Source organism: Vulpes vulpes, chromosome 2, assembly GCF_048418805.1.
Source record: "Vulpes vulpes isolate BD-2025 chromosome 2, VulVul3, whole genome shotgun sequence".
Taxonomy (NCBI): Eukaryota; Metazoa; Chordata; class Mammalia; order Carnivora; family Canidae; genus Vulpes; species Vulpes vulpes.
Window position 1 is genome coordinate 154,838,280 of NC_132781.1, and position 16,268 is coordinate 154,854,547.

A 16,268-nucleotide genomic window follows, 5' to 3' on the forward strand; every position below is an offset into this window, starting at 1 on the left:
CTTATAATCTTGAGAAGTAAGAGCACAAATGTTTCTAGGGTGCAATGTTGAAGATTCACATTTCAGTGTCAACAGAAGTCAGCAGGCAACCTTTTCCCTGTGATGAGAATCTTCTCATTATACTGGTTTCTCAGTCCACTCAGGCTGTTTTAACAAAAACATCCATACACCGGGTAGTTTAAACAAACAAGCATTTATTTCTCACAGTGCTGGAGGCTGGGCATTCCAAGATCAAGGTGCCGGCAGATTCAGTCTAATGAGAACCCACTCACTAGTTCATAGTCCTCTCACCTGATGGAAGGGGCAAGGGAGCTCTCTTTTTATAAGGGCACTATGAGATAAGAGAAAATACGCATATTGGTCTCTGCACCCTGTCCCCAGCATAGAGCTCCTAAAGCCCTTGTAATTTCCTGAGTGGTAAGAACACTCAGAGCATCTCTTGTCCTAATGTTTTCTCTTTGATCCTGTTCCTGGTTCTGGGCTCCTAAACCTTTGTAAATTTGTGAGTGATACGAGCACTAGAAGCAGCTTTCATTCTAATGAGGCGATGCTGGGTGGGCTCTTGGATGGCTCCTGCGGGGGGCTGGTCACCAGGAAACCAAATCATGATTAGAAGATGGGAGTTCTCAACCCCTGGAGAGTGGAGAAGGGCTGGAAACCGAGTTAATCATTGCTCAGCCTCCATAAACTGCCAATAGTATAGGGAGGTAGGTGAAGACATCCACAAAGGGAAGTTGAATGATCTCACCTCCTTGGGGACAGAAGCTCTGGTGCTTGGGACTCCCACGTTGCTTCAATGTGACATTACATCCTGATGGGATGCTGGACATAGTTGCAAGACTTTACATTTATTCATTGATCTGATCCTCATAACCACCTTTAGGTAGATACTGTTACTATCCCTGTTTCACAGATGAGGCTCAGAGAATTTAAGTAACTTGCCAACGCCACACAGCTAATAAGTGATGGAGTTAGGAATCAAACCTAAGCAGTTGGTTACAGAGTCTGTACTCTTAACCACTGCAGGGGAAAAAAGTGCTTAATTCAGCCTTCACTACACTCATGGGCATCTCTAGAACTGTAACGTTACTACAGCCACCACCAGCTCTGTGTGAGTATTTGAGTTTAATTAAATTGAAATAAAATTAAAAATCTAGTTCCTACGTTGCACTTGGTCACATTTAAGATTCTCAATAGCTACATCTGGTTAGTGGCTGCTGTACTTGGCAGCACACAGAACAATTTGATCACTGATGAAAGTTCTATTGGACAGCACTTATTCTAGACAACTTTAGAAAGTATTAGCCAAACAGAAGACTCAAACTAAACAGGTATCACATGGATTTTTTTAATTAAATATCATTTCATGATGTTATTTACACCTAACACACATTTAAAAAAAAAATAAGACATGCCATATCAGCCATGGAGTTAACGAAATATAAGTATCCACACAGAATATATTCTAGGGTGACTTCATTTACACAGCTTCTCAGAGAAACATGGAGTCATTTTTTTTTTCTTTTTCTTTTTTTTTGCCTATCAGCCACTGTTGGGCCAGATTCAGAATTCAAAAGAGTGCAGGGTGGAGGGTCTCCAACACTATCCTGATGGATGTCTTGTATACACACAGTACCAGCAAGCTGGCTGGTTTCCACCAGAAAAGCAGTGGAAATGTCAATCTCCCATCCCTACCCAGCAGTCATTTGCACACTATAAGAACCCCATGTGACCTGAAGCTTTAATGTGATGGCATCATAAGCCCTGTGGCTTCAAGAGGGGTCCGGGGGAGGGCTGAACTCTCACCAAAGCCCACAGGTACCAGTCTTTGCCCTGGTTCTAATGTCTGATTAGAGAACCCAGAGTCCCAGTCTTTAGAAGGGGGGAACAGAGTGAAGAGCAGAAGAAAGATCAGACAACAAGTGAAGGTTTAAACCCAAGTTTGGTGACCTTCCCATAGGTATAGGCTGGTAGGAAGGAGAAAGACGTGTGATACTTAATATTGCTTAGAGCATTCCAGAGGGCTTGAGGAATGTCAGAGCCAAGAGAAAAAAAAAAAAAAAAAGAACCAGGGCTGTGAGTAGAAAGTTGATGTCCTCTTCCCCTGTGCCAACAGTAAGTGCCACCAGCAAACAGTCCATTTATACTTGGAGACCAAGGTTGGGAGAAGATAACCCAGGACAGATTCAGAACTCTGGAGACCAAGGTTCTATGTTGTCTGGTCTTCTCGAACACTTGGACGCCTACTGCTGGCTTCCACTCAGGAAACTGCCACGCACCCTCTGCTCAGCCATCCTGTGGCCCCTTCATAGGATAATGCCACTGCCCCCAGCAGTGCTGGGGCACTGGAGGTCCAGGTCCCAGCAGCAGTGGCTGAGTGGCATTGAAACCACCAGTTGGCCAACCTGAAACTATGATGCACTTTCATCCACTCGTCTCATTCTTGCCTGGCTTGAGACTAAAAGGCTCATGGTTTGAAAAGGGAAGAGGTGGACTGAGGTTGGGAGCATATAAAACCCCCAAATGATCACCGGGGCCTGACACACTCCAATAGATTCCCTGCCTACCTTCCATTTATCCACTCTGCTCTCATCCCTTATCCCAGCTCACCTTAGAAAAACCACCTAGAAAATCTGAATAACCGCAAAACCAGATGTTAATTCCCCTTTTGTGTCTTGTTCCAGTGGGCTGACGGCTTGACCTTGAAAAGTGACTTTTATCATCCCTTCAGATTGTCTCTCTATACTCTGCATCAAGCCTCCTTTCCAATCAATGCTGACCCTGCCATTCTCTTCCTTATGAATCATCAATGGCTCCCATGCTCTCTGCGATACCCCTTGATCTTCAGCAGGCATTAAAGGCCTCCATGATTTGGTCTCTTTCCAGGCTCACCTGGATGCCCACCACTCTCTCCACCTCTCCTTTCTTTGCCAACAACCACTCCCTATTTCTGTGCCTTTGCAAATGCTGGCCCCTTGCCCCTCTGCCTGGAGGGGTGGTCGCCCTGCTTTCTATGCTTTGCTCAAATCTTAGCAAGGTTTGCCCCCATCCATGAGTGAAGGCCAAATCATCTCCGATTCTTTTTATTTTTTTAATTAATTTAAAATTAATTTTTAAATGTGTGGACTCTATGCCACACATGGGGCTCAAACTCATGACCCTGAGATCAAGAGTCATATGCCCTACCGATTGAACTGGCCAGGTGTCTCAAAATCACCTTCAATTCTGAATACCCTGTTGTGGGCTCGCAGTCTGACCTTTAGAAGGGCCCCTGTAACTGTCCTTTTTCTGCGCACTATTGCAATGTGTACCTCTCATGGTTTCCTGGGTGTGTGTCTGCAGGGCAGGGATCATTACTGTTCTTTGTAGCCTTCACCATTCAAATGTTTTGTTTGTTTTTAAGATTTTTTTCCCATGGGGGGGGGAGCGAGAGCATAAGAGCAAGTAGGAACAGGGGTGGGGAGGGGCAGAGGGAGAGGGAGAAGCACACTCCCCGCTGAGCAGGGAGCCCAACGCGGGGCTCGATCCCAGAACCCTGAGATCATGATCTGAGCCGAAGGCAGACACTTAACCAACTGAGCCACCCAGGCGCCCTCATCCAAATGCTTATTAACACACAGCAAATGCCTCTCAAACGTTGAATTGAGTGGATACCTATCCTGAAGAAAACAGGTCATTGTCTGCTGCCTTCTTAGGCAAGTAAGCCAACAATACGGAAGAGGTTAAGACACAATACCTAAGTGGTTATCACAAGCAGCAGATGCCAGTGTTTGAAGTCAAGGTAGTAAATCGGTATTAAGCACAATCCATAAAGGTTAATGATCTATCAACACTGGTCTATTAACACTGTGATCTCCCCTATTAGCTAAAGAGTACCCAGGGAAACATTACGTGTAGTTCTAAGTAGTAATCGCTGGATGGATAAATGCCACCGATCCTATGGGAATTATTTGACCTGCCAAATAAACCCCGGACAGGAAACAAGGACTGGTAATTCCAGCTCTCCAGCAGGGTGTGTTGGCCCCTGGAGGTTTTAGCAGACCCTCTCTCGATCAGTAGGCTTCCGAGGTGTGTGATCCCTGGACTGCCTGCATCAGAACAACCTGTGTGGCCAGATAAGAACACAGACTCAAGCTCCTCCCCATCATTCCCACTTAAACAGAGTGTCTGTCCTTGGGGTGTAGGAATCTGCACACTCCCTAGGGGGTCCTTATGCTAAAGTTTGCAAACCCTTACTTGCCATTCTCAGAAGTATACAGTCAGTTTAGGGAGGGACAATCATGGATGTAGCCTGAAAGGAAGCAGTGACCCCTTACCAAGAATGCCTGCTTTCCCAGACATGTGTGCCTGGGAACGAGGACCCAGTCTCGGTCAACTCCAAGGAAATTAACCGATAACTCAAGCTTGGTTTGATGGAGACTGTCTCTGAGGTAAGTGCCCTAGATTCCCAGAGGCCCTTGCTGTGCAAGAACATACACATAAAACAGCCAGATTTTCTGCCTATCTTTTTCTAAGTGGTGCAATCACTTCTTATAAGATGAAAAGGGATTTTTCTTCCTTCATGTTTATGGGCTAACGTATCATTACCCCTGCTCCTGTCCTTACTTTCCTCCTACTCTTAACTTCTCCGTTCCTTTGGTGGGGAGAAAAAGCAATTACATAGTTCACAGAACCAAAACCAAATTAGGTTTCAGAGCAGATCTAATATAAGCACATCAAGCATGTTTTCACTAGAAGGGCAGGGACAATTGGAAGGCAGAAGTGCATTTCCTACAGGTGGATGATAGAATGTTCCCAGGGCTGGCCTACTATGCCTTGTGATGACTACACAAATGTTACTGGAAGTACGGGAATCGTGAGACAGGGAGGATCAGGCAAGGGAAGATTAGATTCAGAGGTCTCCAGCCTTTCACTGGATGTGGAAAGTGAGAACGGAATCTCTGCCTTGCTTCAGCTCCAAGGAATGTGGCAACCTTTGGTCACTGACGGAGGAAGCTCAGTTACCACCCTCGGGGATGCTTTCCCGGAGCTGGCTGGGCAGTACCAGGCGGAGTCTGAACTCCGCACTTCCCCCGGGGAATACTGCTTTCGTCCCCCTCACCCCACCCTGGTCACCTGAAATCTCCGAGACCAAGATCATGTGTTCTTTGCTAGAGACAATGGCTCTTCGAGATCCCCTTCTAGAGAGTTCTCGGTTTAAGAGATTAAGATGTGAAAGGCAAAGTTTAGGATTCAGGGTTGAACCACTGACACCACTGACGGCTTGAGAGCAGTTATAAATGGAGGGAAGGAGAGTCTCCTTCGAGGTGGGCTCATTCCTTCTTGGTGTGTTCCAGGACTCGGTAGGGAACCCCAGAGGCACCCCCAGAGCTGTGTTCCTCTTGCATAACCGGCAGCGTGGCAGGAGCGTAGATCTCAGAAACGTTGTCATTGTTTTCCAGGGCCCCATAGGAAAAAGAAGCTTTGAGGTCAGGCTGAACTGTCATTCCCTTGTCATGCATGTTTTGCATACCTGAAATGAAATCCATTTTCTCCAAATCATTAGGTGGTAAGGGGGCCAAAGGAGACTGCACCGTCCCCCTCCCCGCCACAGACTCATTACAGTGCTCAGGCACCAGTCACGTGCCTTGCCAAGTTCCTGAATGCTTTAGATTGGAAAAAAAACACCCTTAAGTATATGCTAGCAATATTATGGTTGCTAAGCAACGAGGGATGAATCTTCAGGAAATATGCACACAGGCCAGCCACTGTCAAGATAACCATGGGTTGGCCTAGAATGAGGTGGGAATGTGGGTGGGGGGGCCAGAGGGAGCAGAACCAGCACTGTGCTTTGAACGTGGTAGATGCCAATACTTCTCTACAGAACGCAACCAGGATCCAGAACACTTCCTTATCCCCTAAGAGGGTAACTTTCGTGTCATGGACACGTGGGGGTGGCAGATGCAGCAGGACACTCACAGGGAGACGCTCTGGCCTTTAACAGTTAACATCCCTGATCCGCACAGAGGGTAGGTGCGATTCTCTCTGTTGCTTCTGGCACATGTTGATGTTGGATTTCTACTTAAAGTTGAGAGAGAAGACTTTAATCATTAATTCTGTTAGCCTTACTCTACAATTCCTGGTCTTGGAGGCCAGCTCTCTCCCTAGCAGGGAAGGAAGACTTCAAATTCTCTTACCCCCAGGCTGTCCTAAGAGACTGAATGCAAAGAGTCCTCTCTTAGACTATGAAGATAACAGCAGGTGCCAGACTAACTACGCCCAGGCTCTGGGCTGAGGGCTTTAGATCTCTATAGTAACAACAGAAAGCCTGAGAATAGCTAACAGGTACCTGAGTGTTGAGCTGATGGCAGACCCCTGTTCTAAACAGTTGAGAAGTTTTATCTCATCTGATCCTCACAAGTAACTGATAAGAAAAACCGAGGCAGTTAGAGGTTAGGTAACTTGCTTGAGGTCACAAAGCCAGCAATCTGGCAGTGCTGGGATTTAAACTGGGGCGGGGGGGGGGGGGGGGGGGGGGGTTTGAATGCAGAGGCCCACACTCTTAACTGGAATGCTATAGGGCCTCCTGGTGTACTTCGCTGAACCTCTGCCTCCCCCACAAATCCTATCCTCAGCATCTGGATAAGAACAGATTTTAAAAGGTAAAATTACTTGCTCGAAGTCACACAGCCGGGCCCTGACACCAAAGCCCATCCCCTTGTCCACTACGTGAATGGCCTGCGAAGACTGAGTTTTCATGTAGGTAGCACAAGCCTTAGCTGATGGTCATTTGAAGGGTACAGTTTAAGAATGTGCGGTTTGGATTTTGGAGTTGGGGGGGTTGGGGAGGAGGCTTGGGGGAAGTTAAGGGGATGCCTGTTCCTTAGGAAAAAGGGTTGGCTTGCCAGGCATGATTTAGCTTTTGGATTTTTTCATTGTTTCTCAGCCAAACAGTGGCAGGACTACGCCTATAGCCTAACAGATGTGGGTTTATTGATGCACTGCAATGAGGGAGATGTCCACCCCAAGGGGCTGTGGGATGTCTCAGTAACAGGGTGTGAGAAGAGACAGGATTTGGATTTGTAGACAATTTTGGGGACAGTTTAAGGAAGCAGGGCTTTGCTTTGGATTAGATGCTGTTGGGAAGTGGGGCTAATTTTATAATTGGGGATCTTAATAATTCTTACGCAGATGGAGAGAAGGCTGTGTTGAGGCTAAAGCTGTAACTGGTAAAAAGGCTGTGGTCACTCGTGTTGGGGGGATGGTCAGTCCTCCGTGGTTCAGTCAAAGTTTAGGTGTTGTTGTTGTTTTTTTTAAATTTTATTTATTTATTCACGAGAGACATACAGAGAGAGGCAGAGACATAGGCAGAGGGAGAAGCGGGCTCCCCACAGGGAGCCCGATGCAGGACTCAATCCCAGGACCCTAGGATCACGACCTGAGCCAAAGGCAGATGCTCAAACACTGAGCCACCCAAGTGCCCAATGGTCAAGTTTTGCCCGTGTTCCTGTGTGACAATGGAGTGCTCCTATTTGTGTCTTGACCTGTCATGGTTGGGGTGGCCCTGCCTGAGGCTGATGTGCTGTGAAATTGTTTATTTTCAGTTAGGGAACACCAAGGTCCAGCTGTGAGTGTCAGGCCAGCTCCCAGCTATCAGGACTGCTTTTTCTTTTTTCAATTCATTTCCATTTTTTCTTCTCTCATTCATTTTTTTTTTCACTTTTTTTTCAGGTGCTAGAATTATTTAAACCCTCTCTAAATTGTGACATGTAGTATACTTTTTTGGAAATAGAATGCTTCTTGAACTGTAGCTACTGGTCTGTTGTGCAGATACCAATCTAGATAGACCAAAAGCAAGGTCTGACTTTGGGAAACCAAGTAGCTAAGAAAGACACTCTGCTTAAGCAGTTTTATTTTTTAAATTTTAATTAATTTATTTCTAATGTTTAAAAAAATTTATGTAAGTAATCTCTATACCTAATGTGGGGCTTGAACTCATGACCCTGAGATCAAGAGTCACGTGCTCTTCCAACTGAGCTAGTCAGGTGCACCCTTCATTTTTATTTTTTTAAAAATATTTTATTTATTTATTCATGAGAGACAAGAGAGGGAGAAAGAGAGAGAGGCAGAGACCCGGGCAGAGAGAGGGAGAAGCAGGCTCCATGCAGGGAGCCTGATGTGAAACTCGATCTCGGGACTCCAGGATCACACCCTGGGTGTGATGGTGCTAAACCGCTGAGCCACCCCGGCTGCCCTTTTCTTTTTCTTTTTTTTTAACTTTTTTTTTTTAAAAAAAGCAGTTTCATTTTTCATGTTCTACCTGGCATCAGATCAAACAAGTGTTTGGAATTTCTGAAGTTTTTTTTAAAGCAAAACGTGTTTAAAACGTGAACCCAAATTTAACCAGGCATCTACCAAGTCCCAAACACTGTGCAAGGGACCTTTAACATATTATTCCACTTCCCTAAAAGAAGGAATCCCAATTTACAAGTGAGGGTCAGAGGCCTTGGGAGGTCCAAGGGCATGCCCAAGGTCACACAGTGGGTGGGTAATAGAGCTGGGATTTGAATCCAGGCCACCTGAACTTCAAGCCCATGCTTTGCACTATACAGAACACGTCTACTCGGAAGTGTCCTGACATGCCACAGCAATGGGGCAGGGTCTCCTTTTGTGAAGATCTGACTTCTACCGGTCGCGAGGTACAAAGAGGAAGCCGGGAGCCACATCCACAAACAGACCACGGCATATTGATATGTAAGGTTACCTTAGGTTACCTTCTATTTTCCACTAGCAGATCTGTATATATGCATATACAAATACTTATAGAGATATATACACATACAGTTTGTAAACATACAAACACACATATACATACACATACTTGCACACACAGAGTTGACACCTCACCTATCTGGAATTCAGCTATCCAGCGCCCTCATCTATCCGGGACACAGCCGAGAAACAAGGAAGTAAGCAAAAAAGGCATCTGAGCAGCCAGATTAGAGGTTTTAAAAGTCCATGCACTAAAGCTCATGCATTTAACTACTAGGAAAAAGCTTAAGGCCCCAACTCAGAGCTTGTTTATTCTAATTTTATACACAATTCCAACAAGTGGGGTCAAAGTGAGAAGTTTGACCTGGAACTGCTATACACAGGTGAGCTAGTAATAGCATGAATGACAGACCACAGTTTGATAGCAAGGGATGAGGAAATAATATAGAAGTAGGCACATAAACCTTGGGGCCATTTAGTGGAGGGGCACCTCAGTTGGCCCTGAGAACACACCTGTATCCCAGAGTACTTTGTTAAGCAGTACCGTATGCCAGCAGTGGGGTTATAGTTTGCCCATCAGGGTGTCTTAATGAAAGGTCGGCATTATTTTCTAGAGAGAGTTCCATCTTTGTATCTAAAATAAAAATCAATTTTGACTTAAAGAGCACTGGTAACCTACAGAATTTAGGTCAGCAAACCTGGGTTAACTTTCCTAATCTGGGTCCCTTTGGGCTGGGGGCGGGCACCCTCCAGTTCTCCATAGACTCAGCCACTCCCTTCTGCACAATACTCTGCAGATTCACACCTCTGTTACGGTCACGGACTAAAGGCATTTGAGCTTGTGCTTCTCCGTGTGAGCTCCCAGCAACTTGGGGAATTAAGCTTTCCAGAACAATCCACTCTCTTGTGGCATCTAAGAAGTGAGGTGATAGTATCTGAATGTTACTCATCCAATCGTCTTTCCTATCTCTGGCCATTCCTTTCCAACTAGGTGAATGGATTCTTTTCCTTTCACAGACATGAAGCCTGATATACAGGTCATAATTATATCCAGTGTGAATCAGGACTGTCTTTAAGAGAGCCCAAAATAGACGTGGGAATTGGCAAGATGGGCTCAAAACCAACTGAGGTGCCTCAACCATTGCCTCCTATTTGGCACAGCGAGATTTAAGAAAAAGAGAGGGAGAGAGAGACAGTCACACCATGACGGCACAGCACACCTGCCCTGTACCAAACCCAGCAGCTAGTTGTCTCTTTTTAAATAGGAAGTAGCAGTCATTCTATATGGATGGGCTGGCTAGCTGGGCACATAGGATTTTAACGTTACCTGGCATGGCATCCATGGAAATATAGGGCTCAAATGGAATGGCCTTCTTCCTGTTACGTGTGATTAAGAAGACACCCAAGAAGGCAATGAGGCACCTGAGGAACAGAGAGGAGGGAGAGAGAGAAGAAAGGCCAGAGTGAGGGTGAGAGGGTTCACTTTACAACCCAGGTAACAGGAAACAGGGGAAAAAAGGGCTGCAGGCTGCAGAGAGGGGCTTGCTGCTGTGCAGACTGGGGAGGCTGCCTGCCTGAGATGGGCAGGGAGCAGATGCAAGATAAATAACAGCTTCATACGCCTTTCATGCTGCACTGCATTGATCAGAATGAATTAGACTCTCCCAGGCAAAACTCCCATGGCTCTTCACTTCCATTTAGCCTGTACCTTAGAACCTTGCCTTAAAAAAACATTTTTTTTTAAATAAAAAAAGTTCTTTATGCAATCAATACAGGAGGAAAGTAAGAAAAAGTTAGAAAGTCCCTGAACTCCCCCTGGTTCCACTCCCCCAGGTAGGTGTATATTCCTCTAGAGTCTTTTCCCCCCCTTTCTCCTAGAACTTAAATAGGAACACTTTCTAAAACCTGAGGTGTCGTTTACATGCACAAACCCTAAATGTAGTGCTTGATTAATTGTACCTGTGTGTATACTTTTGTGATTACCACCTAGGTCAACAGAGAAGACATTTCCATTCCCTCCACCCCAGAGGGGTGCCCCTCCCAATCCATGCTAACCCAGAGGAAGCCACTATTCTGACCTCTATCACCCAATACTTGATTTGCCTATTCTTGAACTTCTTTATTTTATATTTTAAAAGATCTATATATTTATCTGGGGGGGGGGGGGTGGAGAGGGAGAGGGAGGTGAGTGGGGCAGAGGGAGAGGGAGAAAATCTCAAGCAGATTGCCCAGTGAGTGCAGAGCCTGACCCAGGGCTCAATCTCATGACCTGAGCTGAAACCAACAGTTGAGCACTTAACTGCGCTACCCAGGTACCCCATCCTGTTCTTGAACTTCTTATAAGTTAAATCATACAGTGTGTACTCTGGTTTCTTTCACTTGTAAATGTTTTTTTTTTTTTTTACTTGTAAATGTTTTTAAGGTTCATTCACTTTATTGTATGTATTAGTAGTTCATTATTTTTAATTGTTATATTGAATCCATTGTCTGAATAGGCTATATCATCTCTCCTGTTGATAGACATCTGGGTTGTAACCAATTTGAGTATATGATGAATAAAGCTGTTATAAATATTCGGGTAGAAGTCATTTTGTCAATATATGTATGTATACATTTCTTTTGGATATATATCTAGATGCATTACTTCTAGATCATAGGGTAGACTATACATTTAAAAAAATCTAATTTTTTCCATTTAGTGTATCCTAGACATGGTTTGATGTCAGTATCTATAGACTGGCCTCGATTTTTCAAAATGACAGCATGGGACTTTATTATATGAACATCCATAATTTATTTAACTGTATCCTACTGCTGGGCATTTAGGCTACTTCTAATTTAGGCTACTTCTAATTATTTATTTACAGAATTAATTTTTAAATTAATAAACAGCTTCATCCATGTGTCTTTGTGTCCCATTTGGAAGGTTGCATCAAACATTGCTCATTTACAATTTTTATTGACATTGTCAAATTGTCCTCTGGTATTAAAGATCTGCTCAGTGTGGCAGTGAGCTGGTCTCCTCATCTTCTTGCCAACACAGATATTATCAATCTTGTTAGTTTTTGCAAAATGATGGCCATCTCATGTGGCTTCAAAATGTATTTCTGTGATCTGGGGTGAGGCTGAGAGTCTTTTCATGTGTCAAAATGGGATATTTTAAAAATGACAAAGAGATTAAAGCCCAAAGAAAAGAATGGGAAGGAGATAAAGCCCTTTGGGGAGTAAAATGCTCATTTATCTCTGGGGGACAAAGCTCTGAGTCCTGGCTGCTCCCCTGGCTCTAGAGGGTCGCCTGAGAGGCGGAAGCAGTAGTGAGGACAGAGAGGCAACCACCACAGTGCAAACCACCTCATGTGGCCAGAGAACAGGAACTCACCCCAGTGCAAACATGCAGATGTGCAGTGCATCCTCCCCAATGAAGTCCAGGTAAAATACTGCACCTGGAGCAGCAGATAATAGAAAATACAGGTGAGCTATTTTCAAATCACCTCCTTGCCAGTCTGTCTAGGATTCGGTAAGCTCTCTTCCCTGCAGGAAACCAAAGTGTTCAGAAACATGATGACCAGCAGGGTCCACATTAGAAGAATGGAATAAAAGCCATTTAGGGGGACAGATTATCTTCTCTTTTTCCTTCTATACCCTTCTTACCTTCATCTTTTTTTTCTTAACTTTTTATTTTGAGATAATATTAGACTCACAAAAATAGGGAGTTTGCATGGACCGTGCACCGAGCCTCCCCTAATGAAACATTGTAGGAAATAAACTGCAGACCTTATTTACCACGTTTTACACATACCCTCGCCCGTGGTTTTTGTTTTTTGTTTTTATTTTTAGATTTATTTATGTATTTGAGAGAGAGAGGGAAAGAGAGAGAGAGAGGGTGCACGTGTGTGCGTGAGTGAATGGGGTAGGGAAAGGCAAGCAGAAGAGAGAGAGAACCTGTTAAGAAGACTGGGTGCTGAGCAGGAAGCCCAATGAGGGGCTCAATCCCAGGGCCCTGAGATTAGGATCTGAGCCAAAATCAAGAGTCTGATGCTCAACCAACTGAGTGACCCAGGCCCCACTCTCTAGTCTTTCTTTTCTTTTCTTTTCTTTTCTTTCTTTTTTTCTCTTTCTTTCTTTCTTTCTTTCTTTCTTTCTTTCTTTCTTCTTTCTTTCTTTTTTTAAGATTTTATTTATTTATTCATGAGAGACACACACACAGAGAGAGAGAGAGAGAGAGAGAGAGAGAGAGAGGCAGAGACATTGGCAGAGGGAGAAGCAGGCTCCAAGCAGGGAGCCTGATGTGGGACTCGATCCTGAACTCCAGGATCACGCCCTGTGCCAAAGGCAGATGCTCAACCCTAGAGCCACCCAGGCGTCCCTCTCCCATCTTTCTTAAGATGGAAAAGCAAGGCTTCGTGTTAAGCTATCAGAGCCTTCTAACCTTGCATGGTCAGCAGATGGCAGGCCTGCAGGCCTGCTCCTACGGCGTTAGAGTGACAAGCGCTTGCGACCCTCAACTGCCCTGTAGCCAGTGTCTATCTGGACTCATTTCACCTCTAGGGGCTTTGTGGTGTATCCTCAGCTCCTGATTCCCACCCAGCTTCTGCCTCCATTGTGCTATTGGCTATTCCTTTCAACCTTGACTGGACTCAGGGTCTTGACCATGACCTAAATCTTCACACTGGGTCCACTTTCTGGCTGCTTTGGGTCAACGTCCCACTGGATCCGCAGTACTGCTCACAGCACAGGCCCTGGAAGGCCATGTGCCTATCTTGTTCTTGCCTCTGTGAGCAGGATTTGGGCACTGATTGTCTAAAACGCACTGTAAAACATACGGCTTTAGGGCCAGGCTTTCCTCAAAGGGAGGCACACTGGCTCTTACTGGTCTTTTCACTTTAAAGATTTTAGTCTTCATTGCCCTTTAAAAACCAATACATTCTGATAGGCTTGCAGCCTCTGAAGCTACTCTACCCATCTAAAAAGTAGGGGTGGAGTAGAAGAAAGGGGGAATATAAAAATGATGACAGGTTACCCAGCACCTATTACACTGCAGATGCTTCATATGTCATGACCTCTAGAAATTGTAGAGAAGAAATCTGTGGTCACTTAGTCAGTGGAGCTAGTAGATGGTGGCAAAAAAAAATCGTTAAAGAAACCCTGTACAGGGATGCCTGGATGGCTCAGCGGTTGAGCGTCTGCCTTTGGCTCGGGTCCTGACCCTGGGATCCAGGATCGAGTCCTACATCAGGCTCCTTGCAGGGAGCCTGCTTCTCCCTCTGCCTATGTCTCTGTCTCTCATGAATAAATAAATGGAATCTTAAAAAAAAAAAAAAAGAAAGAAATCTTGTACAAGTTGTACCAGATACATATTGCACATATTTCAATTCTGGGAGGTGAGTGTTATTACTCCTATTTCGTGAACATGGAACCAAGGCTCAAGGAGGTTAAGTGATTTTCTTAGAGCCACACAGCTGTATGTCTGTGCTGGTGTGCAAACCCAGGTCTCTCTGGGTCAAAATTCTGTACTTTCTTCTGAAGACACATACAACTCTCACAGGTAAAACATGTCGGCAGAACTGGCCTTTTGACAGAGCCTCATCCCACCACACTGGGGTAACGTCACTGCTGCTAGGGTAGGAGATGGAAATCTAGTAGTCACCACCCTTACCTGCTGTGATGGCAATGGTAGTGGACAGAATGTAGCCCACGCTGGCAATCAAAGAGGAGTCGTACATCTGTGAGGCTTGACTTAAAAACCTTCAATACAAGAACACTCTGGTCAGTGGGCGTGTCAGAAAGGCTGAAGTGACAGCTGGTGACAGTAGGCTTAGCTTGAAATATGAAGACAGCACATGAAAGAAGGATGCCACCCCACTGCATCTCTGGGTCCTGGGTCCACACTTTGCTCCCATTTTCCCCTGGACACACAGCCTGTTCCCCACACAGCGGCCATGTCCTGCCGGCCTCACACCTCTTATCATGTGGTTCTTGTCACCTGAAATGCCTTTGTCCTCACATCAGTGTCCCCTGTGTCCCCAACCCCCTACGAAGGGCCATCCTGTTCTCACAAACAGTCCAAAAAACTCATACAGCACTTATCACATTTTGCCTGTCACTGTCATTATTTTTTTTTGTTATCATTTTTTTTAAAACAAATACTCTTCTTCCTGAAAAAATCATGTGCTCACTACAATAAATGCAGGAAAAAGGGAGAAAGAAAATTAGAATCATTCCCACTCTCTCCATCTAGGATACACAATCCCTCATTTCAGAATATATTCTTTGTTCATCCTCTGTGTAGCATTTTAGGTATTACTACTAGTTGCCTTACAGTGACGTATTTCCCACTCCATTGTACTTGTCTGTTTACAGGACTAGGAGAGACCCAAGGATGGTGACTATTGGTCCTGCCTCTGTGTGCGGGAAGCCCATGGGCCTGGCAACAGGAGGCCCTCGGTGGATGTGTGGATGTGTGCTGACTGGGTGAGTGAGATGCTCCCGAGGAGTTGGATTCACCTCTGTAACCCTGGAGTGCTCAGCACAGAGCCCGGTGCTGGGTGGGCTCAGGGGTGATGACCAGAATCTCTGTATAGGACTCAGGACAGTAATAATCAATATAATAATAGTTTCATAATCATAAAAGAGGCTGAGATTTTTGGGAAGTTATCCTGGGAACAGCTCTGAGAGCTTCATGCTTCTTTTAGGAAGGGGCTGTTGTTATTCTCACTCGTGGACAAGGAATCTGATCTTAGAGAAGCTGAGGCAGAGGCCTGGAGTGGAGGGGTGTGGGGCGTGGGTTGGGGAGCCTGATGCCTGGGTTCACACCTCTGCCCTGCCCCTTTGGTTTCTCAAACACAAAATGAGGATGGTATCATCTGCTTCAAAGGGGTTTTGTGGGGGTCAAATGAGTTTAAGTTCATGTGAAAGTGGGGTGTGTGAGCAGCTTCCACTGGTACCCCCACAGCAGTGGTCACTCCAATAGCTGCTGGAGGCCACTGCTGGAGGACGGTGAGCCCAGGCCACCAGAGCCTGGGGCCTGCCCTGCCCAGGATCAATCAGCCTCGTGTGCCACACTGAGCCCTGTGCAGCAGGGCCATCAGGGCTCTCTCAGACACTCTGCTGGGCACTGGGTCTCAGATGGGGACAAGGCCCAGGCCTACTCTCAGGACTACCAGTTCTGAGACAGAAATGATCATCTCACTCTTGGGGAAGACTTCTTGAGGACAAGAAATGACAACTTGCTGTTTCCCACCTAGCGGACAAATAGGTGCCTCATGGGGACTGCACAGCTTCTTCTAGAGTCCCTGAAACAGATGCCTGCCTTGGAGCAGAGGGGAAGTGAGGCCACCTCTGATCTCGCACTTCTCACAGTTTGAGGCAGAGAGAAAAACACATCCACTCCAGGCTTTGTCTTTCAAGCTGCACAGAGTCCCTCCATGTGACAACTCAGCAAATCAGTGGCCCCTCTCTCTACAGTAGACGCTGAACTTTGGTGACAGGCTGTGTCTACATGTTTTGCCTTCCCTACA

At 45.6% G+C, this 16,268-nt stretch overlaps 1 protein-coding gene across 2 annotated transcripts in view; it reads right to left on the reverse strand.

Annotated features, from left to right (window-relative positions):
- Positions 1-1,334: 1,334 nt before the first annotated feature.
- Positions 1,335-16,268, reverse strand: part of NIPAL3 (NIPA like domain containing 3) — a 52,137-nt gene continuing 37,203 nt past the window's right edge. The window contains exons 9-13 of one of the 2 annotated variants that reach the window (XM_026012456.2): positions 14,408-14,496; positions 12,131-12,194; positions 10,079-10,173; positions 8,887-8,918; positions 1,335-5,512 (exon numbers count right to left, since the gene is read on the reverse strand). In XM_026012456.2, coding sequence (XP_025868241.1) covers positions 8,902-8,918; positions 10,079-10,173; positions 12,131-12,194; positions 14,408-14,496 — 265 coding nt within the window. In that variant the 3' untranslated portion in view covers positions 1,335-5,512; positions 8,887-8,901. The remainder of the gene's footprint in view (positions 5,513-8,886; positions 8,919-10,078; positions 10,174-12,130; positions 12,195-14,407; positions 14,497-16,268) is intronic. The other variant, XM_026012455.2, reaches the window with a different exon arrangement.